Raw genomic sequence first — 25,859 nt, forward strand, 5'->3', positions numbered from 1 at the left:
GATAGTGGCTGTGTTACCTTGTTCTTCCATGGGTTTACATTTTGATTACAAAATGAGGTGGTCACATTGCGGAGCACACCGTCGGTCAGACAGGGATGCCCATCACATCAGGGTTTTTTTGAGAAAAAAAAATAGTATTCTTTTGAAAAAAAAAAAACATTCTTTTGAAAAAAAAAATTGGCAAATACCTTGGCCAAGTTGCCTGTTTATTCTGGGTTGTATGATCCTTACCTGCATTAGGTGCTTGTTATAGAATGTGCATGTCACAAATACAATGGGCCAAATGCTATCCCCCTTTGACACAATTGTCTGTGATTACCTTGTCATGGTGAAGTTTTCTACCTAATCCTGCTTTCTCTGGGTATTTCTTCTTACTTTTGCAGGGTGAGGTTACCATGTACTACAACAAACTTCAAGCAGATCCAAAACAGGGAAAGACTCTTGATATTGGTATGATTGTAGTCATGCATAAGAGGGGTGGGTTTTGGAGGGTTGGTGTGGGATGATTGGTGGGAGTTTTTATAGAAATGTAGAAATTATTTGAATAACTCGATTGGGATTATGTTTGTTTTAGTATGAATGTATTAAACAAAACTTTGTTGAACAATACTTGGAAGTTGGTTAACAGGCAGAGAAAAAGAGGAACAAATGAGTGGAGGTGAGCAGTGATTCTGGATTTGTGTAGTCTCACCAGAAGGAGGTTGATGGTGGACCATGTGAGCCCTACAGAAACCTGGGGGTGACGAAACACCGAAAGAGCAGAGGGTGTACGACCAGAAAGGAGGTGGTAGAGGACAGAAACATAGGGGCAATACCCCTGGTGCTCACTTGGTAGAATAAACAGTATACTGCACCCACTAAGGGTATTTTAAACCAATTTCAATGGTTGCTAGAAGACAGGGCAGCATGTAGAACCATAATAACATAATCAAAAGACTTTAAACAAACAAAGAAAAACATACCTATTTTGGGGGGCAACCCCACTTCCCTCAACCCCATATACCTCCGAAGACCCAATTTTTCTAATGCCTTGAACAACCATTGGTACATCATGGGTGATTACGGTTGTGGTGAAGTTTCATCGAAATTACGTGTGTAGTTTCTGAGAAGTAAGGAAATACCTATTTTGGGGGGCAACCCCCCCCCCCCCCCTTGTGGACCCTTAAAGGGGGCAGACTTTTTTTTTATGCCGCGAAGAAGCTTTGGGACATCACGGGTGGTGAAGGTTGTGGTTAAGTTTCATCAAAATTGTGTGTGTAGTTTCTGAGAAGAAAGCAAATACCTATTTTGGGGGGTCAAACCTGGACCCACTTTGACCCCCCGTAAACCACCCTCGACCTTGATTTTCTTAGTGCCGTAAACAAACTTCCGTACATCACGGGTGATGAAGGTTGTGGTCAAGTTTCATCAAAATTGTGTGTGTAGTTTCAAAAGAAAAAGCAAATTCCTATTTTGGGGGGTCAAACCTGGATCCACTTTGACGCCGGAAAACCTCCTTAGACCCCGATTTTTTTTAATGCCGTGAACAAACTTTAGTCACAACACAACAAATATAATTTGTGCCAAATTTGGTCGCAATCCCATCAGCGGTTTTGGAGAAGAAGTTTCAAATGTGGACGGACTGACGAACGGACTGACAGACGGACAACACGCCATCACATAAGCTCCACTGAACTTCATTCCAGGTGAGATAAAAACCACCGATGTGTCTGTGGTGGCGAAGTGGTAGGCCCGTAGACTCAGCTTCATTGTGGGAGATTCCAATAATCTTAAAGGCCATGGTTTCTATGGCATCAAGCTGAGCAATATGTGAGGCAGGGGAGCTAGCCCAGAGGTTAGAGCAGTACTCTATCAAGCTGCAGATTAAAGCCTTGTAGGTGAATAGCAGTTCAGGTATGCCAAGGAAGGACTTTGTACGAAATACATTCGTCAATTTCAACTTATTTTTTAGAGAAAATTGTGAGTTGTTTGAAAAAGTGCAACGGTGCCAATATTTTTGGCCAGGACTGTATGTCTGGAGAGATGGCCCTGTTCTCATGTCTGGTATTGAGGGCTTCCATCCATTTTTGGGTGGGTAGAAGCAGCATGGCCAAGGTAGAGTGGCCTGGTTTGAAACTAAATTGGTGATCTGAGATGAGGTTGTTTGAGAAAAGGAAAGATTTCATCTCAACTGCGATGATGAATTCCATGACCTTGCTGATGGTTGGAAGTAAGCTGATTGGTCTGTAGTTTTTTTGATTGGAGGATCCGTTTTTGTACCTATTTACCTAATGCAGGGATGTTGGCAGATTTCCAAGCAGATGGAAGATGACCAAGCACAAATGATAGGGTGAAAAATGCCAGAGAAAGGATGAGAAAGAGCAACAGAGCAGATTTTTAGGACCCGTGAGCTTATGCCGTCCGGTCCAGTAGGAGAGTCCGAGTTGAGGGTTTAAATAACCTTCTCCACCTTTTCAAGTGAAAAAGACACAGAATCTAGGAGCATTTGGGTGCGACAGGGAAGGATGGATACAGAGAGTGAGTGGTTGGGGACACAATATTTGGAAGCAAACACAGAATTAATTGAGGCATTCAGCCTTCTCACAAGCAGAGTTTGGCTGTGGGTCTATTTTAAGAGAGGAAAGGGATTGTAGGGAGCATACTCCAGAGCCAGATTTAACAAGCTGTCACCAGGCTTTCGAGGAGGCAGAAGAGATTGCCTTAGGTCGGCTTTGCTTATCAGGAAGAGAAGGCAAAGTTGTGTCAGAGCAACTGCCTCACTACATGATTTAGTGTACCATGGGTAGGAAGAAGGGTTGGATAATTTAAAATGAGACGGGATGAATCTGTGCATGAAATAGAGCAGGTTTTCGTGGAAGAATTCCCCAGCTGAGTGAACATCTGGAGCAGTGTTTATATCAGATGAACCAATTTGAGCAGGGAAAGGGCAGGAGACATTTGTGGGAAAGTTGGTCGTGACCAAGTTCAGAAAGGTGGAATTGCCTTTGGGAGGAATCCGAGTTGGAAAGTTCACAGATTGAGTCAGTCTCCTGGATTCACAGAAGTCATTTGTTGAAGTACCATGGCTGGTGAGAGTGGTACCAACACCCTGCCAAGTTGCATGGTGACAATTTAAATGGCCACATGTGAGGAAGAGAGAGTTAGGATGAGTGCTTAAAAGTTTGTAGATTGAGCTCTTTCCCATCCTCTTTCTGCCATTTACTAAAGCCCCTGTCACCTTGACGATTTAGCCAGCGTATGCCGACGTATCAAAATTGAGTGCTGGTGTGAGTCATATGCTGGCATACGTCGACCAATTTTGTGCATGCACAAAATTTGTCGACGAGCTCGGCGTACTACAACGTATGCCAGCGTGCTTCAGCGTGCTCTTAACGTAGCCAAATTTTTCATATGTCAGCATACGCTGGCTAAAACGTCAAGGTGTGACCGGCTTAAGGTAGGATGTAGATAGAGTCATCACTTTTTGGAGGATGGTGCAATGCATAGATGAGCAATAGGTGGCAGCAGAGGAGAAGCCACAGCCAGAGGTACTCCTGGGGAATGGGAGGTGTAAGATCAGTAGAAGAGCAGTGAGAAATTTAGTTATTGATATAAAGTGAAATTCACCGACGGGGTGTGGATTATGCCTATCAAATTTGGAAGAGACAATAACCGGGGAGAGAGACACGAAGGAGTCGGGGACTTCCTGTGGGAGGAGATGATGTTTGGTTTATCAGCAGCGACTTTGATTGAGAGAGCTGTCAGGTTGGAGCAGAGACTTCGGATGTGTGAGGTCCACACAGTCAGAGATAAGGGGGAGAAGGCATTGGGATGATGCAGGATGTGGAGGGGAGTCTTTGTGGGAGGCAAGGTGAGGCTTTGGGTGGGTAGGGTTTGGGGGAGGGTTTGAGTGTGTGGGGTGCATGGGAAGGTTTGAGTATGTAGGGTGCGTTCAGGGGAGCAGGTTGGTGGACGAGGTGCAGAACAGGCCAACACCTCAGATAAATAATCCTTTTGAAGAAGAAGAAGAGACAAATATTGTGGTGAAGAAGAACACATGTATAATTTATGAAGGAGAGAAGGGTTGAAGTGCATTCTTAAAATGATTTTTTAAATTTTATATTAAAGACGAAGCATTTATATTTAATGTAGATTCAGTGTGGAGAAAAGGGGGAGGGGTGTAGAACCAGTAACAGAAGGAAATTTAATTGAAATGAGAATCATTATGGAGTGAAATATGTTTTTTTTGTTGTTTGTTTTGATTTTTGAAACAAGGAGAGGAAATAGGATCGTGTTGAGGAAATGGGAGCAAGATATCTGGGAATATACCCAGGACAAAAGCAAGGTGTGCTTTCTATCCGAGAGAAGGCCTTGAAGAAGGTCGTTCGGGCCTTGACAATACAAAATTTATTGCACAAAACAAGGAATGAATTAACATAAAATATTGCACGGGATAAAACAGCAACAATTCGACGAATGACATAGCATAAAATACGACGAATCCGGTTCGGAAAACTCAGCTTTATTGAGGTGGAAGCGGGAGCTGCAGATTTGACCAAAAATCCCCAAACCAGAACCCTTTTCTTAATTATTAGGGTGTCTTCCACTGCATAGAGAGGAACAGCATTATTAATATATTATTTTTTTAAAGTATATTAATATACTTTTAAATACCCCAAATTTGTGATGTCTATGCTAAAGGCCATTAATTTTTACGTGTTAAAAAATTAACGGGTTCATTTGGGATCCCTGGTGGGACTAAAATGTAATCGGCCTGTTTTATAACCAACCGGTGTGCTGATATAACCCATTTAATAGACTAGTACTGAATCAAGTGCCGATGTCGCGGTGCTGACTCCCAAAAACAAGTGATCGTTTAGCTATCCTTGAAGCCTCGGTTTCAGTGTGACGGTCACAGTGTGGGCCTGGTTGCATCGTGCCAGGAGGTTGCCATCCACGCAACAGTATTTATGTTGGTAGAGTTGAAGATATAGAAAGCTCGACTGTGTGAGTTGTGACGAGCCATGATATGTTCTCTTTCCTGAACGTGACAGTGATGAAGAAAGTAAAACACCGGTTCGTGGAAGGAATGAGTTCGGGTACAGCAGATTCTCTTGGTTTGAGCCGTGCCATCCTTTGCAATGGTAACACACCCAAGCCACTTGTTGATATTCCTGTCAAAACCATAAATAATGAATAATTCATACACAACATGCAGGATCAGATTGCATCATAATATGTAATGTAGACCATGGGGTTATGCATTGTGCTCGAGTTTTATTTATTTATTTAAATGTGATGTATTTCGAACCGGCTTAGATATTCTTACTTTGGATAGCATTTCTTTCTTGTGCCTAATATTCAGTCAGAAATGGTCCTGAAATTGAGGGGTTTTTCTATTTCACTTTCTTTCTGCATAAAAGCGATTTTAGGTTTAGCATTTTATTTTTGTATGGTAAATTCGAGATTTGGAACATTAGAACTGATAAATGGGAAAACATTGAATACCCTGTGACTGGCATTAATTATATAGACATTGTTTTGATTAACAATAACTTTAATACTGTTAGGTTTGGGGGGGGGGTGCAGGGGGGGCAGGCAATGGAATACCTTAGGCCAGGTAGATTGTATAGGGTAGTGTGCTCCGTATGTCATGTAAGCCACCTTTATGTACTAGAGTCAGGCCGCATGTCCGGTAAGATTGTATGTTTGTCTCCATTCGAGGGGTGGAGCTATGCTAATTAGTTAGGGTATAAGTGATAATTCCCTGTATGTAAATTGTCTCTGTGGTTTTCCCTTCGTTCCTTATGACACTCGCAACACCAGCCATGCACTCCGCATCTATATTAAAAACACCATATAAAGCGACCGGATCCGGACATTCAAACATTACCACTGACGCCACCAGCTGAGTCATCTGGATGGGCGTGAAGAGGGCCGTCAGGCCCCGCCCCGAATGGTGATGATTGGTCAGGGCGATGGACTGCTACGATGGCGCTCGCTGATTGGCGCCCGCGTGATATCATCGATCGTTCCAGCACGAGGGACAAAAAGGACACGTCCCGCCATTTTCTCTCGCTTGGTTCGTTACCAGCATTACGAGCGGTCGCAGATACTCTCTCTTGGTTCCGACATTTACCACAGGCAGACGGATGCATTGTGCTCCTTCTCTCTTGGCTCTGGCTTTTCGTAGCGTGCAGTGCACGTCTCTCTTGGTCCTGGCTTTCGTCATGAACAGTCGCATTTCGCATATTCTCTCTTGTGCTGGGTTTCGTATTATGGACTCGATGAATTGCTCTCTCTTGGTTCCGACATTGGTCTTGGGCTGTCGCAGTTTGTGCACTCTCCGTGCTGGCCTTCGCTGCGAGCAGTCACCTTTCCGATCCCTCTATTCCTGGCTGCGAGTGAAGGCGGACGCATCCTTCTCTTCTTCGCTCTCTCTCTCCTTGGTGTAGGCTCGTGACGGTGGCGCGTGGTGCCGGGTGCGCCTGGGAAGAATGTCGGGGCTCAGTGCTGCAGAGCAGGTGGGACGAGGAGGGAGCGAGGGCCTGTTCGCTTCACGTCGGCAGCTGGCGGGTGAAAGCGACTTGGTGCCAATGCATGTTTTCCCCATGCAGGGACACGGGATCTACGACGACCCTCGACGGTCACGGATGTCAGGTGGAGTATCAGGCAAATGCACCACACACATTTTTACTTTCGTTATTTTATTTATCCCTGTGTCTGTTTCATGAGTCAGTGTGGAGACATCTCAATTTAGAAATTTTAGTTTTACCGATCAGTTTGTTATCCTGGCATTTATTTTATTAAACCCATTGTTAGTTGAATTTCATTTCCTTGTCTTGTCTGTTTATTTGTTGTGGGTTTTGAATAACCCTGTGCCGCATCCGTCCATCCAGGTAAGCTCTCTGCCCTCCACTACAACCTCGCGCGTACAGTCATGTGAAAAAGTAAGTACACCCCATGTAAAGTTTTGACTTTTTCAACACCTTTCAACATACACCTATTTCATTTTCATTTCAACAATATTGAGAGATAAAGGTGATATAATATAATAAATATCATGAAACATTTACATTTTGTAGTCCATTGTATAATTTAAATAAACATAAATGCAAATTTCACATGTGGAAAAAGTAAGTACACCCTTGGCTCTAATAGGTGGTATTGCCCCCTTTGGCAGAAACAACCTCAAGTAGGCGTTTCTTATAACTGTCTATCAGTCTCTGAAATCGACTGGGAGAAATTTTTGCCCACTCCTCCATGCAGAATTCTTTCAGCTGTGCGATGTTTGAGGGGTTTCTTGCATGCACAGCTCGTTTCAAATCCCCCCCACAACATCTCGATGGGATTTAGATCCGGGCTTTGACTTGGCCATTCCAGAACCCTACATTTCTTTCTTTTCAGCCATTCCTTGGTGGATGTACTGGTATGTTTAGGGTCATTGTCATGTTGCAAGGTCCACCTTCGGTTGAGCTTCAACTTTCCGACAGATGGCCTCACATTATCCTCAAGCACCCTCTGGTACAATGAAGAATTCATCGTGGATTTTATGATGGTGAGCTGCCCAGGCCCTGATGCAGCAAAGCTGCCCCAAACCATAATATTTCCACCATCATGCTTTACATTTGGTATCAGGTTCTTGTGGTCAAATGCTGTCTTTGGTTTTCGCCAAACATGTCTTCTGGTACTGTGGCCAAATAGCTCTACCATTGACTCGTCTGTCCAGCGCACATTGTTCCAGAAGTGCTGGTCTTTGCCGAGTTGTTCCTTGGCAAACTTTAGTCTTGCCATGATGTTCTTTCTGGACAGCAAAGGTTTCCTCCTGGCACACTTCCCATGTAGATCAAATTTGTGCAGCCTCTTTCTAATGGTAGACTCGTGCACCTTGACATCCACAGTGGCAAGAGCTACCTATAGGTTCCGTCATGACATTCTGGGGTTCTTAGAGACTTCTTTCAGCATCTTGCGGTCTGCTCTCGGGCTGAACTTGCAGGGGCGGCCTGGCCTGTACAAGTTGGCAGTTGTTTGGAATCTTCTCCACTTGTAGATGATCTTCCGGACAGTCGAATGATTGATTTCAAATTGTTTCGAGATCTTTTTAAATCCCTTCCCAGACTCGTAGGCATCTATAACCTTCCTTCTGAAGGCTTCAGAGAGCTCTTTTGATCTAGGCATCGTGACGCCGCACACTTCAACAACAAAGAGCACACCAAGCTAAATGTCTGAGGTTTAAATAAGACAGGTTCCTCCAAGATCCTCTCCAACGATGTTCTAATCATTTGTACCTGAGCTGGTGCACCTGATTCTAATTTTAGGTATTTGAAGTAGTGATAAATGTAGGGGTGTACTTACTTTTTCCACATGTGAAATTTGCATTTATGTTTATTTAAATTATACAATGGACGACAAAATGTAAATGTTTCATGATATTTGTTATATTATATCACCTTCATCTTTCAATATTGTTGAAATGAAGAGCAAATAGCTGTATGTTGAAATATGTTGAAAAAGTCAAAACTTTACATGGGGTGTACTTACTTTTTCACGTGACTGTATAAAAGGCACCACCATAGTTTTGGTATGCTTCGGAGTTAAAGCTCGGTTGGCCACCCGTCACCAGGGGTGTTAATCCCGGTGAACACGACAATACATTTGCTGAATAATGTCAGTTGATTAACAGGGGACCATTTATTGGTGACTTGTGGCTGGTCTTAAAATTAGTGATACGACTTGGCTGCTTTGTGTTTGCATTCTGTGTATATCCTCAACATAAGGTGAATGACTGACTGTCATTTGTATGCTGTACTCATACAATGTACGTTTGCCATGATTTTAATCTTTCGTTGTAGATTGGCTGATGTTTCAGCAAGGTCGTCGTGGGTTAAATTTGATGTGCGGTGGAGGGCTATAGAACACGTGCACAAACGCTGCTAAGACAGCAGAGGTCGCTCCATCAGAAGAATTGCACTGCATGCTTTTTCTCACTGTTAATTAAAACCACCGTTGTGTAATGTAGCATCAATTAGGAGCTCAGCTTGATGTAATTTGTTCCCTATGGCAATGACGCAGAACGTCAGAACTCAGCATTGATACAAACATTCTAGGTATTGTACATTTGGCAAAGCCTGTGCAGTTACTTCCATCAGAGCAAATACTGTAGAACATCTACAAAGCCTTCATGTAGAGTGTCATTCAATATGGCTACCCACTGTGGACTAACGCTGCTACTTCTGATCTCGCCCCCACCTCCTTGAGGCCCTGGATTCTAAGACCCTCCACATCATCAGAATCTCCTGTTAGGAGGCGCTGGGTCTGTTTTCTTACTCACCATGTGCAGCTTGGTAGTCTTGCAGTTTTTGTTTTATTTTGCTGGTTTTATTCTGCCCTTACTCCTCCTGTAATCCCCTCTATTGCTTCCCCTTGATGTAGCACACATTCAGCCAAAAAAAAACATTTCCTTGTTACTCTACCAAGTTGAAACTCGACGACTACCTCCATTCTTTCAAACCTATAAAAAAATTAACATTTCTGTAAATTTACTTTTCGAAACATTTCTGAATTTGCAACAACTTTTCAGAAGATTCTTAAGGGGTCAAGTCAAGCTGGAGCTTATTTTGATATTGGTTGGTTTGAGATGGAATGACCAATTTCTTCCTGGATATAAATGACCAATTTCTTCCAGTTGCAGTATTTAAGACTTTTCTTTTTTCAGAGAAAGCAACCTGCCATTTATGCTGACCTCTCTCAGCCATCAATTCAATGTTCATCCACCAGTGTTTCTGATCAACAAGCTGGGAAGCTGCATTTTGTCACCCACAAGAAGTATGCTTCCAATTATTTTAGTAAGCAGCACTCCAATGATGCTCTGATGTTTATCACTGGAGGTCCACACTGCAGTGAAGCAGGTCATCAGTGCGTACGGAGTATCTGACCGTACTGTGGTCAATGTAACCCTCTTCTCCCCTCTCACAGTGGAGGCCAGAGTTCCTCAAGGCAGTGTTTTGAGCCAAGTCTTGGTCCTCATTTTTTTTTTCTACTTTACTTGATGTGTGCATGTTTTAACCTACAGCATGTCACAGGTCTACAAGAGCTCCGCATGTTGTTTGTTGTTGTTGTTGGGGGTCGATTTTTAAAAACAAATGTGCACCCATTAGTCGGACAGCTGTCGGGCCCCACCCACATTTGTCGCTTGACTTCACCCACCATTGCCATGGCACCCAGACAAAATGGGAACGATCTGCCATCTTGGACTAACGTTTGGTTTTCTGGTGGGCCAAAGACATCAGGCCTGTAGGCCTCTGCTGATTATATAATGCCTGGGTTTTTTGCATCATATTTCCATTGGCTTTGTTTGGGTCGAGTGTTGCTCATGATGAGGTACCCCGAAAAATCTAATCATTGTCAAATAAAAAATATTAAAAACGTTGAATCAAGCCTGTCAGCACGCACAGTACACGGCTCCCTAAAAAATAGCATTGTGTAATTTTTGATTGGCCCATTGGGGTTAAACAATCCGTGACAATGTTACGAATCGGCTCGTTCTGATAAAACCGTGGTGCAGGCTGTCATGGATGAGAGGTGTCGATTTGATCTTTTAATAGCGTATTAAATGTTTCCCAATTGCGCTGTTCATCTTTTAAGCGTGCTTTTAATGCACGTTTCCCAATCGTCCGGATTTTGTCGCATGTTGTGACCACAGTGCGATCATTCTTAATATATATCCACCATGGCCGCTAGCTTATATTAACAGGAAATGATAGGAAATCAAAAACCTCTCAGTCTCATCCATGGATATTTCTCATTACCTCCGCCACCGAAGGTGGGTGGAAGTTATGTTTTCCACCACTGTTTGCCTGTCTGTTTGTGGACAGGATATCTCAAAAGTTTGTGGATGGATTCAGACGAAATTTGGTGGAGAGTTTCTGTATGTTACAAGGACACAATAATTAGATTTTGATGAAGATCCAGATTGGGATCCGGATACTATAATTTCTCAAGTGATTCATCACCAGATTTCAAGTGATTAGATTGAGAGATAGAGCCAAAATCAAAACATAGCAGGATATCTCAAAAAGTTATGGACGGATTCAGACGAAACCTGGTGTACAGGTTGTGTGTGTGACAAGGATGAATCGATTCGATTTTGGTGAGATCCGAATACGGATTCGGATTCGAGAATTTTTTAAAAGTGATTCTTCACCATTGAGTGATTGTGCCAAAAGCGATTTATAGCATGATATTTCAAAAAATTGTGTACGGATTATGACAAAACTAGGTGGATGAGTTGGTTAGGCGACAAGAACAAGCCAATTAGATTTTGGTTCATGTCTGAATCCAGATCTGGCCTATCAGTGGGATACAAAGCATGAACTGTTGAGCCTGACGGAGATATGCGCTCTACCGAGTGCCGTTCTAGTATTTTATCTATTTCTGTGAGTCTGATTCGCATTCAGGAACAGAACAGTTGTGTTTAACTATTTTGAAATTGCTACTCTTTTGTCTAAATGCTGAACATTATGTTTAGAAAGCCATTTGAATTAGTCTTGTTCCTCGTATATATAAATGACACCTCTAATGCTCTGGAAACACCCTTCCTTTTTGCAGATGACTCCACATTGTGTTGCACAGTACCCCGATCCCTCTAATAGGCAGACAGTAGCTGCGTCCCTCTGGTGATTATCTGGACGTGATTAGACTCTGGTCTGGTAAATGGAACATGTCCTTCAATCCTGGAAAATCACACTGTCTCACCCTGTCACTCTGGAAGTATTGTCACATAAACCCACCTATGCATTTATTTGTTCATCCACTCGAAGATGTTCAGTCTCCCAAACTTCTGGGCTTCAGCATTAGTCATGATCTATCCTGGGCTGACCACATAGCAAATCTGGCCTCCAAAGACAGCCACAGTCTGGGCATCCTTTGTCGATCCATGTCTTTCCTTGGAAAAGCAGAGCTACTCAGTCTACAAGGTCTTTGTCTATAGTTCAACGGAGATGCCAGTAATATTCTGACATCCTCACTTTTTAAAAAAGAAAGAAAAGAATAATAAAATGTTTCCCCAAAAATGTTGAAAAATAATTTGCAAACATTACAGATACTATTATCACACTTCTCTCTCTGGCTGTAAGTGAACAATCAACCCCCTCCTGTCCCGACCATCAATCTGGGATGGTGGACCCCCATATCCACTTCCTATCCATGACTTTGCATTAAAAAAAAAAATAACGACACCATGCCAATACACAGTGTTTTATCATTACAGTACATAAGATAAGTGAGTAATCATAAAATTATCATTAATCTATATTAATCAAGTTGGAGGATCTCGGACTTTCACTGAACATTTCCCAATCATTTCCTTTCTGCCACTCAATTGTAAAGTGGATTCATACCCACACTCACATGTCATTTCGCTGTTCCATGAGCTTATCAGTTAGGGAATTTTATAATTTTTTTGAAAAATCTGTGAAAAAATTGCTTACCAATAGCTTTCTTCACCAATGTGTTCATGTAGGTGTCTACAAACACCTCTCAATTTATTCCTTCCCAAATCCTTGGGGAAAAGTCAAAATTCAAAATGGCGTCCAAAATGGAAAAATTGTGGATAAAGTCATAGTTTGGCCAGAAATTTAATACTTAATATGGGGAAGAAACCACAAAAATATTGTTCTAGGACAATTGTGAACTCTTGCTAAGCATATTTGTATTATTATCTTGCTTTATATCCAAGATGGTGGCCAAAATGATGTCCAAAATGGCCGCTAAAATGTGAAAATTGTGGATAAAGTCATAGCTTTATATAGAAATAGAAATGTATCTCAATTGAAACCTCGGTTAGTCAGTTCTCTCGTTCACCCTACTCATCCTAATCCCCAGCATATCCCACACTCCTCTCGTCATCTGGCTGGTTGATGTTCTGGCAAGAGTTACCATGACAGTTGCCGCAAGCAGAAATACACTTGACTCCTTGCTTTTTACAGCAGCACCTGAGTGTGCTACATTCCCCCTCACAGTTGCAGCAGACAAACTTCAGAAGATAGTCCGGTGCGATAGGGTCTGTTGTAGGGACCGGCACATAACCTTGGTCACCGAGTTTCCATCCGTAGTCCAGGACATCCAATGATGGAGTTTGCAGCAGCAGCCAATCTCTAGTCTGGAGATAAGCCCGGAGAGAGTGCTGTGCTGCAGCTTCTGTTGTCGGGGGCAGTTTCTCAGGTTTGATGCTCCCAGCAGCGGCCCGCTTGCTGAAGATGTCAAATCTCAATTCCCCTAAATCTTTGGATGGGTTCCCGTGGAACATGAGCTTGAATAGTTCACAGCCGGCTTTGATGATGTTATCTTTCTTGGCTCGGATGTCCAGAAACACGTCCATGACCCTCTCTGCTTTGTCAGTCTTGCAGAGCTTGGTTAGCAAAGTTGATTTGCTAAACCCAGAAATCGCGGACACTGTATCGCAGCCGGAGAAGCTGTGCAAGAAGATCAGATACTTCCGGTATCTCTCTGGGAGGGCCTCCCGGATCTTTCCGACATCGTAAGATGTGTCTTTGGCTGTTGTGAGGAAGATCGGGTGGTCTGCAGCATGATGAATCAGCAAAACCATGATGTCGGTGTCCTCAGCCCTCACCTCAACAGGGGACTCTCTTGCCTCATCTAGAGCTGCCCGGACGATAGAGGTGTCTGCATCATCGGGGCATTCCTGTACACTGATCCCATTTCTACCGAATGTCTCAGCAAGTAGCCGAATGAGCTGGGTCTTGTTGCTCTTGTTGTCGAGGAACTTTTCTCTTGGAACGAGGCTTTTGATGTCTGGGCGAATCAGAATGTCGCAGCATGCGTTCTTTGTTCGTCTCAGGTGATCATGGTCCTTGGTGGAGCTGCCGTATCCATCAAAGACCACAGTGATCCTGAGGCAATGGCTCCCCATGGACTTCACAAACTGGAGGTAGCTCTCAGCGATGTCCTTCCAGGTGAGCTTAGCCTCCCATCTGACGTTGTGCAGGAGCCACCCACCATCAATTACCAGGCTCGTGCAGGGGTGTTGTTCAACGGGTTCCACAAATGCTTTCAGGACCCTTGCTAGGGCAGCCTTGTCTGGCTTTCGCAACTTCTGGTCTTTATCAAATAGAGACATCGGTGTTGGCGTCAACTCAAATTGCAGGGCTTGTTTGGTCTTGACTTCACGCTCACTGATGATGATGAGGCGGTTGAAGAGCTTGAGTGAGTCAATAACCAGCTTCTTCCCATTGACTTTGGGTCCACTTCTGAAGCTCTCTAATGATTTGACCTTGTGCTTAGTTTCCATTGTATCCAAAAAAGTTTTTCCATCCATCTTGGCCTGCATGGCTCTGCCAACCTCCTCTGCCTGATCAGCATTGACTGGGTTCTCGGGAGTGCTACTGAACCCCGTGGAGAAGGATACCAGGGTCTTCGAGTCCCGTGTTGCATCGAAGGGGTTAACCTCCTCCAACCATCCAACAATGGCGTTGACAGCGTTGGCAGTTGACAACTGCCATGACATTGACATTGCCATTGCCATTGACTGCCATTGCTGCCATTGACAGCAATGGCGTTGACAGTATATGGTTTTGGACTTGGAGCTGCCGGCACTTGAAGTACTTGACCCAGAGAATACCCGTCGTCTTTTCATCCTGCCTGACCTTCGGTCCTCCTCATCTTGTCCTGGGGAATGGATTGTGTAGAAAGGTAGTTTTGGTTAGTTTTTCTCCATTTGCAACATCACAACTTATAACAGATTGGGATCGAAATCTCTGCAAGTGGCTACTTCTTCTGAATGATAATCTAAAAACTTACGATTAGCAGTTGCAGTTGCAGTGGATATACTTTTCACACAATTGTATAACTCGGTTCTGCAATCCAAATGATATCTCAACTTGGGGTCATCTCCGTTTTTCCAGTCCTTATTTAGTCTCCTGATCAGCGCCGCATCGTCCACGCAGTCAGAATATGATAACATCTGTGAGTGGCCTTTTTGGGTGACTTTTGACAGCTTCTGCATCTCAGTCCCAGGATCATCACAGATGAAACACCTCAAGCCATGGCCAGGTGCAGCTATTACATCCCCTTCCATACTGAATCAATTGAGAGGTCTCAGTAGACACCTATTATTGAAGCAAGATAATAATTATTACATTTCTGGCCAAGCTATGACTTTATCCACAATTTTCACATTTTAGCGGCCATTTTGGACATCATTTTGGCCACCATCTTGGATATAAAAATAACCACCTTTAGAGGCCATTTTTCCCCGCAAAGCGGGGGTTGGCCTTTTTCGGGCACCGTGGTTGTTGTTGTTTTTCGGTCCCCTTTTTGAAGCAATGTTTTACGGCCGGATGCCCTTCCTGACGCCAACCCTTTTTGCCGCCTTTAACGACAAACAGGGAATTACCAGTGAACTGGTACTCAATTAGCCGACCTCGGAAGGATGACAGGCTGAGTCAACCCCCCTGGCGTTAATTCAGCAATCGACCGGGATTCGAACCCAGGATCCTTGGATCCTAAGCCGGCACCCTAGCCGCTAGCCCAACACCAGGGTTGGATATAAAGATATTGGATATAAAGATATTGGATTATTGGATAATACCATCTTGGATATAAAGCAAGATAATAATACAAATATGCTTAGCAAGAGTTCACAATTGTCTAGAACAATATTTTTGTGGTTTCTTCCCCATATTAAGTATTAAATTTCTGGCCAAACTATGACTTTATCCACAATTTTTCCATTTTGGACGCCATTTTGAATTTTGACTTTTCCCCAAGGATTTGGGAAGGAATAAATTGAGAGGTGTTTGTAGACACCTACATGAACACATTGGTGAAGAAAGCTATTGGTAAGCAATTTTTTTCACAGATTTTTCAAAAAAATTATAAAATGCCCTAACTATATATTTCTGAAAACAAGTGATCAGAGTTTATTTCGTGAAAGTTTCCAGCAACTATTTAATGAACTGCATGTCAGTTTTGCGTATACGAAAACCAATAAACAAGACATTTAAAGTGCACCTCGTTTGTATTGGTACCTCGGAAAATACCATTTTTGAGTGAAGCGGAATTAAACAGTAATGGGTAAAAGGGTGACATTGAGAGTGAAGGAATCATCTTCCCGTCAGTGTGTGAGAATCCACTTTACAAAGCGGTGAAACAGTCCTAGAAACAGCAGTTACTTTTCATCCTGCGTCACTTGCCCTTCCATCTTCTTTATGGAACTGTTGAGTGAAAGGATTTTTGTGCAAGCCTGTGCATGTCCACACCGTTAAAATAAACAAATAAACCCCAATGTCAGCCCTTTCATCATCTTCTCATGTTCTTGTGAGAGTGAAAATTGAAATAACTAGCCGAGTTGAACGTGACGTTTGCTGACATATTTAATCTGGCAATGACAGATTTGCAAAAGTTTAAGATTGTATTGCCAATCATGCACCGCAGCTTTGTGAGGCAGTTTTTGGTCTGTTGATTAATGAGATTACAGTTTTTATTTACTGACATATATTTGCTTGTTGGAATGTCACCAGCATTTATTTTGTCACTTTGGACTTGCTGCTTCGTGTGCTTTTCAGATGGCCTTGTTAAGAAGCTGGATGAACTGGAAAAAACGGCCGAACTCTATAAGGGTATGATCTGCAGTCTTTCCGGATCTAAATCTATGTACTCTGCCATGCAGAAGGCACTGCCATGATGCACTGTCATACTGAATGTCCTTTGAGTGTTTTATTGCATTCCTTGAAGTAAATCATCATTTTAAAGCTCCACAGAATCAGAAGTTAAAAAAACAAAATTGATGTGATGATATTGATTTGTAAGTAACAAACAAAGAACTGAACATGGTTTTTAATTACATTTATTTTTTTGAGGTGTTAGAGTTAAAAAAGACAATCTGGCTCGTGCCCTCTCCTAAAGGGAGGGAGGTCACCTCTCCTAAACATTCCAGAAGATCATTGTGTCCTGTGTGATGTCATCACGAGTACAATTGTCTGAGCACGCCAAGAATAATGGCCGCACAACTCACTTAAGACTCGTCCAAAAGTGAATTTGACGAATAATTTGCGGATTAAGAATACTCAGATTACGACGATAGTCAAAATCATAATGTGGGAAGTGCTGTCAGACCGTACATGTATGAACTCGAGGTGGAAATTGGGGATGACCGTGCATGAAATACCTGGCGTTCACAACAATCGGGACGACGTCGAAGAAAGACTCGACAATAACAACTGTCCTTTTGCTTATTTTTCATTAGATTAAAATGATTATAATCTTCGTAGGGATGGTGTTGGTTTTCAATCGCTTCAAAAAAAATTCTAGTCGATGACGCGATTACGGCGTTACTAATTACTATATATACACAAAGAATTAAGTTAAGCACCCCTACACAACGAATTAAGGTAAGCACCCCCTAATATATATTCTTTGTGTATATGTATACATTGGCATATATTCTAAGGTATGTGAGATCAAATAATAATTGGTATGACATTAGTTATTGACGTTATTGACGTTATTGACGTCACTTACACGTTATTGACATTACACGTTATTGACGTTATTGACGTTATTGACGTTATTGACGTTATTGACGCAAAGATCGCTAGAGGTCTTCTCAGAACGATGACTGTACGTTAGAAAACATAAACGTCATCCACACTGTCCGTGATGGACCTATAGCTCCATACTTAAATTGAGGTGAAAATATGCCTAAAATTCCCAAAAAAATTCACCTTAAATTATGCAGAATAAAATATTGAAAACGGCATGATTGTTATGTTTTTATGTGACCATAATATCACTTCTCCAGAAAATATAGCAATATCATGGGTATATTACACTGTTTTGACGACAACAAACTTGTAATGTGCGAGGTTGTAAAAAAACGGGGGGGGTGCTTAACTTAATTCTTTGTGTATATAAAGCGTATGTATGCCGCACGAAAGCTCAAGTCCAAATGTTCTGAAGAATATGTAGTAGGTCACGTGATAATGACGTAATTCCATTGGAGTTTTGTGGTGGTGGGGGCAATCGAGCATACAAATATCCCCCAAAAAACACTAAAATCTTCGTTTCAAGATATTTATTTAAGAAAAAAACAATGATTAAGTGTTAAATGAAGCCATATTTATTCATTGAACCAAACATGAACTTATGATTCTGTGGAACATTAAGCCATTGTGTTGACTAGGCAGTCCTTATTCACATGGTTTTTTTATTTTATTTTTTTATTTTTTTGAATACAGAATCGAGGCTCATGAAAGAGCGAACATTTATCACACAAACAAATCAAACAGACAAACAAAGTATATAAAAAGGGGAGCGGTAGACAAGATGGGGAGAGAAGGGGAAGCACATAAACACAACATTTGAGAGCAGGGACATCGGGAGATATGTGGGAGTGAGAGGGCTTGGGGGGGGGGAGGCGTGGGAAGGGGAGGGAGGGGGTGGGAGAAGTATAAAACACAAGGACACCAAGGACTTCCAGGAAAGAAGTTGGTATTTCAAAAAAGTGGATTTGGGGTGAAATTAGCGGGGGGTAGAAAAGATCAAGGTTTTGGATGGGGGAAGATTAGAGATGGTGGTGAACAGCTGTTTTAAAGACCTGGAGGGAGGATGTACGCCACAGATGGTTATGTCACATCTTGTATTTGTGATTGGTAACTACTTGTAAATTTCTGTTAGCAAGATGCATTTGTAGCTGGGATGACAAACATATACAATGAGAAGTCACTTTTGGAAAATGAGGAATATTTCCATGATTCCAGTGGGTACAATAATTACTTGGGCTGATGCACAAGCATAAATTTCTTCACACATAAAGGATTCATCCCACCAAATATTTTTCTGGCTCAGGTCCAACATCTTGAGTCATTTCCTCCTTATCTTTTCTTAATTTTATTTGAATGTCTCTTGAAGCTATGAAGTGTGTGAGAGTATCAGTTATTGGCGCTGAGGAAGCGCCTTTAGCGATTGACTTCCAGCCAGTGTAACGCTAATTCCTGTCACAGGAATTCTGAGATCATATAAGTGGGCGTGGCAGTTCCTGATTGGTTCGTGTTGGGGAACGCCTTCTCGCTGCCGACGTGACGTAAATTCGCGCACGCGCACTGGTGATTGGCGCTGAGGAAGCGCCTCTAGCGAATGACTTCCAGCCAGTGTAACGCTAATTCCTGTCACAGGAATTCTGAGATCATATAAGTGGGCGTGGCAGTTCCTGATTGGTTCGTGTTGGGGAACGCCTTCTCGCTGCCGACGTGACGTAAATTCGCGCACGCGCACTGGTGAAGCTTACTCGATCTTACTCGATCCCATATTACATGTACTTTCATTGCATACAAATTATACTTCCTCCTAGAAATTCCATGCCCGAACCTCAGCGCAATCCAAGAGGATTCACTTGTTATATCACATCTTTGTAGTCGCTGATTCTAAGAGTGATGGGATAAAAATGAAAGGAAAGTGGAAGAGGAGGTGGGGCACTGTACATTTTTGTTGTTGTTGTTTTTTGGAATACAGTGTCGATGCTTATGGATGAGCTAGAAAGCAGAATGGAGCAGTAAGTAACATAATGAAAACAGCAGTAGAAAGAGAAGGGGGGCAAATTGGGAGTTTCACCAAATTTGCTTTTGGGAGTTTCACCAAAAGGGAGTTACTGGCAGACCGCGTGTGCCCTGTAGACACCGGAGGGTGGGCGACACTGAAACGGCAGAGGGTGCAAGCCCAGAAATGAGGTGGTAGAAGACAGAGAGACCAGCGACCTGTCTGTGATGGGAAAGTGATAGGCCCGTAGACTCAGCTTCATCACAGGAGATTCCAATAATTTTGAATATCTTGGTTTCCATGGCATCAGGCTGAGCGAAGTGTTAGGCAGGGGTACCAACCCAAAGAGGAGAGCAGTACTCCATGAAACTGAGGATGAAGGCCTTTTAAGTGTACAAGAGTTCAGGTGTGCCAAGGATGAATCTTGTATGAGGGAGAATGTCCAGTCTAGCTTTGGTTGCCCAGTAACTTAATGTTAAAGTATGCATGCTGTTTATCCTATTTTATTTTCTCATTTACTAAAGTAAACAACAACAAACAACAGGCATTTTAAGGCCATTTTCCCTGCAAGAGCGGGGGTTAGCCTTGCGGTCCCCATGACAATCTTCTCCATTTTGCCCTATTTTCTGCATCTCCCATTGTTAACCCCCTTGCCCACATTTACTAAAGTAAATCAATCATTAAAAAAAAATCTAACATGTACTTATGCATTACAAGCAGGGGTACCCGGAGTTGCCCAGTCTATTTTTTGTGGGGGCCGAAAACACTTCCCTACCCCCACAAAGGAATGGCTCCCAACACACTTCCCTACACCCATGATAGAGCGATTAAAAGAAAAAAATCCCCAAAAGTGCAACTTTTTTTCAAAACCTCACTGATGAACTTCTGAAAGTTTGCCGAAGATCCGTTCAGCCACCTCTGAGAAAAATGGTGATGCACACACATACAGTCACGTGAAAAAGTAAGAACACCCCATGTAAAGTTTTGACTTTTTCAACATATTTCAACATACAGCTATTTGATCTTCATTTCAACTATATTGATAGATAAAGGTGATATAATATAACAAATATCATGAAACATTTACATTTTGTAGTCCATTGTATAATTGAAATAAACATAAATGCAAATTTCGCATGTGGAAAAACTAAGTACACCCCTACATTTATCACGACTTCAAACACCTACAATTAGAATCAGGTGCACCAGCTAAGGTGCAAATGATTAGAACATCATTAGAGAGGATCTTGGAGGAACCTGTCTTATTTAAACCTCAGACATTTAGTTCGGTTTGCTCTTTGTTGTTGAAGTGTGCGGCGTCACCATGCCTAGATCAAAAGAGCTCTCTGAGACCTTCAGAAAGAAGGTTATAGATGCCTACAAGTCTGGGAAGGGATTTAAAAAGATCTCCAAACAATTTGAAATCATTCATTCGACTGTCCGGAAGATCATCTACTAGTGGAGAAGATTCCAAACAACTGCCAACTTGTTCAGGCCAGGACGCCCCAGCAAGTTCAGCCCGAGAGCAGACCGCAAGATGCTGAAAGAAGTCTCAAAGAACCCCAGAATGTCATCACGGGACCTACAGGTAGCTCTTGCCACTGTTGATGTCAAAGTGCACGAGTCTACCATTAGAAAGAGGCTGCACAAATTTGATCTACATGGGAGATGTGCCAGGAGGAAACCTTTGCTGTCCAGAAAGAACATCAGGGCAAGACTAAAGTTTGCCAATGAACACCTAGGCAAAGACCAGCAATTCTGGAACAATGTGCTCTGGACAGATGAGTCAAAGGTAGAGCTATTTGGCCACGGTACCAGAAGACATGTTTGGCGAAAACCAAAGACAGCATTTGACCACAAGAACCTGGTACCAACTGTAAAGCATGGTGGTGGAAATATTATGGTTTGGGGCAGCTTTGCTGCATTTGAAGGTGTGGAGGTTGAAAGACGTGACAGTAAGGGAGGCATTAAAAGAGAGGCTGAGTAGGGTAGAGGATGATGTGGTTGAGCTTGAAAGTGGATGGATGTCGATGAAAGCTAGTCTGTTGGGAGCCATTGGTGAGGTATGTGGATGGACAAAAGGACCACCGAGGCACTCGGAAACATGGTGGTGGGATGATGAAGTTGGAAAGAGGATTGACAAGAAGAGGAAGAAGTTCAAGGAGTGGCAGAAGGCAAAGGGTATGGGAGCAGAAACAGCAGAGCATAAAAGTTATAAGGCTGCAAAGAAAGAGGTAGCAAAGGCGCAGGAGGCATGGAGGAAAATGTTCGGAGAACGCTTGGATTCAGAAGAGGGTCAGAGAGCAGTATTCAGGATTGCAAAGCAGATAGCGAAAGAGAGGTGTGATGTGATGGGGGTGAGTTGCTTGAAGGATGAAGTGGGACAAATCGTTGTGGACCCAGATGGAATTAAAGGAAGATGGAAGAGATATATGGAAATGCTGTTGAATACAGAGAATGAATGGGATGGCAACATAGAGAGTAACCCAGTTTTAGGACTGGCAGAGAAGATAACTGAGAAGGAAGTTGAGGAAGCGATAAAAGCAATGAAGAGTAGAAAAGCGGGAGGGCCGACGGGAGTTGTGGGAGATATGTTGAAGGCAGCAGGAAGTTGGGGTGTGAAGAGAATGACAGAGATCTGTAATCTGGCGCTGAAAGAAGGCCGCATTCCAGTGGATTGGGAACTGAGTACCCTCGTCCCTCTATACAAGGGGAAAGGTGACCCTCTAGAGTGTGGCTCGTAAATAAAAATGTTTAATAAAAAGAAATGGCATTGACAATGCCATTGACAAATGGCATTGATCTGGAGAAAGCATTCGATAGGGTTCCACGCGAAGTATTGACATGGGCATTGAGGAAGTTAGGAGTGGAGGAATGGTTGATCAGAGTAGTGATGGCAATGTACAAAAGAGCGCGCACAGCTGTAAGGATGAAGGACGGGAACAGTGGTGAGTTTGAGGTGAAGGTGGGAGTGCAACAGGGGTCGGTACTAAGTCCACTACTATTTGTAGCTGTGATGGAGGTGCTAGCTCAGAACGTAAAGGAGGGTTTACCGTGGGAGTTGTTGTATGCAAATGATCTGGTGCTGATTGCGGAAAGTATGGATGGACTGAAGGAAAAGATGAACAATTGGAAGGAATGTATGGAGACAAAAGGTCTGAAGGTGAATATCGGAAAGACGAAGGTGATGGCAAGTGGTAAAGCATGTGGTGAGGTGGAAAGAACTGGGAAGTGGCCCTGTGCTGTGTGCAGGAAGGGTGTCGGAGTGAACTCCATTCAATGTACAATGTGCGCTGAGTGGGTTCATCAAAAATGTAGTGGTCTGAGAGGGTCATTAACCAGTGTGGCAGCTACATTCAAATGTAAGGTGTGCACAGAGGGAGCTGCACATGGAGGAAATGTTGAGTTGGATTTTGGAGACGGCGTGAAGCTGGAAGGTGTGAAAACATTTTGCTACCTCGGAGACATGCTGAATGGAGAAGGTGGATCAGACTCGGCAACGGTTGCTAGAGTGAGATGTGCATGGAAGAAGTTTCAGGAACTGAGTGGCATGGTGATGAGGAGGGGAGTGTCGTTGAAGCTGAAGGGAAAGGTGTATGCTGCATGTGTGAGAAGTGTTATGATTTATGGGAGCGAGACATGGGTAATGAATGTAGAGCAGCAACGAAGGTTGGAAAGGGTGGAAATGCGAATGGTTCTATGGATGTGCGGAGTATCATTGAGAGATAGGAAGACAAATGATGAATTGCGAAAAATGATGGGAATAGAGCCTGTGATTGATGCTGTGAAGAGGAACAGGTTGAGATGGTTTGGTCATTGTGTTGAGGAAGGATGAAAGTGACTGGTTGAGAAGAGTGATGGAAATGAATGTCGAAGGAAGTAGAGGACGGGGAAGACCGAGAAAGACTTGGGTAAAGATGGTGGAAGAAGAAATGCGGGCAAGGGGGTTAACAAGGAGAGATGCAGAAATAGGGCAAGATGCAGAAGATAGTCATGGGGACCGCAAGGCTAACCCCCACTCTAGCAGGGAAAATGGCCTTAAAATGCATGTTGTTGTATTGTTGTGCAGCTTTGCTGCATCAGGGCCTGGGCAGCTCACCATCATAGAATCCACTATGAATTCTTCATTGTACCAGAGGGTGCTTGAGGATAATGTGAGGCCATCTGTCGGAAAGTTGAAGCTCAACCGAAGGCGGACCTTGAAACATGACAATGACCCTTAACATACCAGTAAATCCACCAAGGAATGGCTGAAAAGAAAGAAATGGAGGGTTCTTGAATGGCCAAGTCAAAGCCCGGATCTAAATCCCATCGAGATGTTGTGGGGGGATTTGAAACGAGCTGTGCATGCAAGAAACCCCTCAAACATCGCACAGCTGAAAGAATTCTGCATGGAGGAGTGGGCAAAAATTTCTCTCAGTCGATGTCAGAGACTGGTAGACAGTTATAAGAAACGCCTACTTGAGGTTGTTTCTGCCAAAGGGGGCAATACCACCTATGAGAGCCAAGGGTGTACTTACTTTTCCCACACGTGAAATTTGCATTAATGTTTATTTAAATTATAAAATGGACTACAAAATGTAAATGTTTCATGATATTTGTTATATTACATCACCTTTATCTATCAATATTGTTGAAATGAAGATCAAATAGCTGTATGTTGAAATATGTTGAAAAAGTCAAAACTTTATATGGGGTGTTCTTACTTTTTCACGTGACTGTATACGTGCACACATGGAGGTCTCCGTTTCACCTTTTGAATCGCACATATGGAGATAACACCCAAACACACACAGAAAAACAGCTCTCTTATCGTATAGATTCCAGAGTTTTATAGGAGTTGCCTTTTAAATATTGTGATGAGCTGTTGCTGATTACGAAACGGTGCCCTCTGTTTGCCTTGGAGATAATTGTGCCTTCAACTGTAGGAGGGAGAGTATGTAAATACTCTTGGCGTTATCAGAGCATTTACTTGAATTGGAGCTTCTTGCTTGCGTATTGAATAAACAAGATAACAGATGGTGTGTAGGACAAGCAACGCTTCGAGGTCATCGTATAAATTTAGTGATAGAAAGCGTTAGAGCACAGAAATTACTTCTTCTGTGGCCGTTTATGAAAAATACATTTATCTTGTTCGTTATTGTGAATTATTTTCATTGAATTGGATAGCTAAAACTTTGCAGTTCGAATTATATTTGATACGCTCCAAATCTCATCTGCTCTGTGTGTTTTTTTTCAACTCTGAATGGAAAATAATTGATTATGGCCTTAACAATTAACCCCGTACCAAAAAAGCAAAAATCTTTCCTTGTCTGTTATTTTGAGGAAAATCTTTGTAACATTGCATATGGTCATGTAATGTAAACATTGCTGAACATGCTGGTTATTTGTGGAATATTTTGTCTCCCTAGGACTCATGGAACATGCAAAGAGGTTACTCAAAGCATTTTTTGAGCTGGCTCAGACACATAGAGGTGAGAGTGACTCTAAGGAATGAAGAATGGCCATGAGGGAGGGGAATGGAGGAGCGTAGGAAGTAGTTTTCAGTGTGTTAACTCCCAAAAAAAATTTTCTCATTTGCATTTATTTTTGTTTTTCTTTGTTTATTCCATATTTCCTCTTTAGCTGCTTTTTTACATGGACTTGGATTAAAAAGAAAGCATGTAAATAGTCCTTTGTACTGATCATTTGATTCATTTCAGACATTGTTTAGTGAAATATTATAGAAGTGTGAAGTTAGTTTTTGTCCTTTTCTTCATGCCTGATCCTCCTTGCTGTAGCTGGGTTGCTGTACTATAATTGTTCGTACAGTTTGCTTTCCTTCATTCAGTGGAAACATGTAGCTTCCCACACCGAGTGCTGAATATGTTCACTGATAACTGAACCACATTCTGTGCAAGCGAGATTGAGGCAGAAGTATAGTTCACACAAAACCCTTCGTTGCCCAATTGGTGTGTTGACATTTTTCAAACTGGAAATTTAAATACAAACAGCACACAATTGAGAAATAGGCAGTTTTGACTGTGAATCCATCGGAACTATTTTTGGCACAAATAAATCTATAATCTTTGTGCATTAATAAATTATTCATGGTTCAAAACTCAATGGAATGTTTTCCTGCAGTATATGTCTAACCATTAAGTTGCCTTGAACAAATGGTCTGCAATAGCATCACAATGCAGTGAAAGCTGTGTCAGTATTGGCTTTTGTGATATGCAGACAAAATGTCATTGCATATATTGATGTTGCATGATGTTGCATGAAAGCTACTGGTGGGAATACGACTAAATTGAGAATAAGATTGGGAAAAAGAGGAGTGGAAATGAGAT

At 42.5% G+C, this 25,859-nt stretch overlaps 1 protein-coding gene across 1 annotated transcript in view; it reads left to right on the top strand.

Annotated features, from left to right (window-relative positions):
• LOC137423357 (PRKCA-binding protein) overlaps positions 1 to 25,635 on the top strand; it is a 47,039-nt gene extending 21,404 nt beyond the window's left edge. The window contains exons 4-7 of the mRNA XM_078774302.1: positions 384 to 450; positions 5,034 to 5,123; positions 16,563 to 16,616; positions 24,942 to 25,635. Of these exons, the coding sequence (XP_078630428.1) occupies positions 384 to 450; positions 5,034 to 5,123; positions 16,563 to 16,616; positions 24,942 to 25,027 (297 nt within the window). The 3' untranslated portion in view covers positions 25,028 to 25,635. The remainder of the gene's footprint in view (positions 1 to 383; positions 451 to 5,033; positions 5,124 to 16,562; positions 16,617 to 24,941) is intronic.
• Positions 25,636 to 25,859: the final 224 nt, after the last annotated feature.

Source organism: Myxine glutinosa, chromosome 3, assembly GCF_964187855.1.
Source record: "Myxine glutinosa chromosome 3, kmMyxGlut1.1, whole genome shotgun sequence".
NCBI classification, from domain to species: Eukaryota; Metazoa; Chordata; class Myxini; order Myxiniformes; family Myxinidae; genus Myxine; species Myxine glutinosa.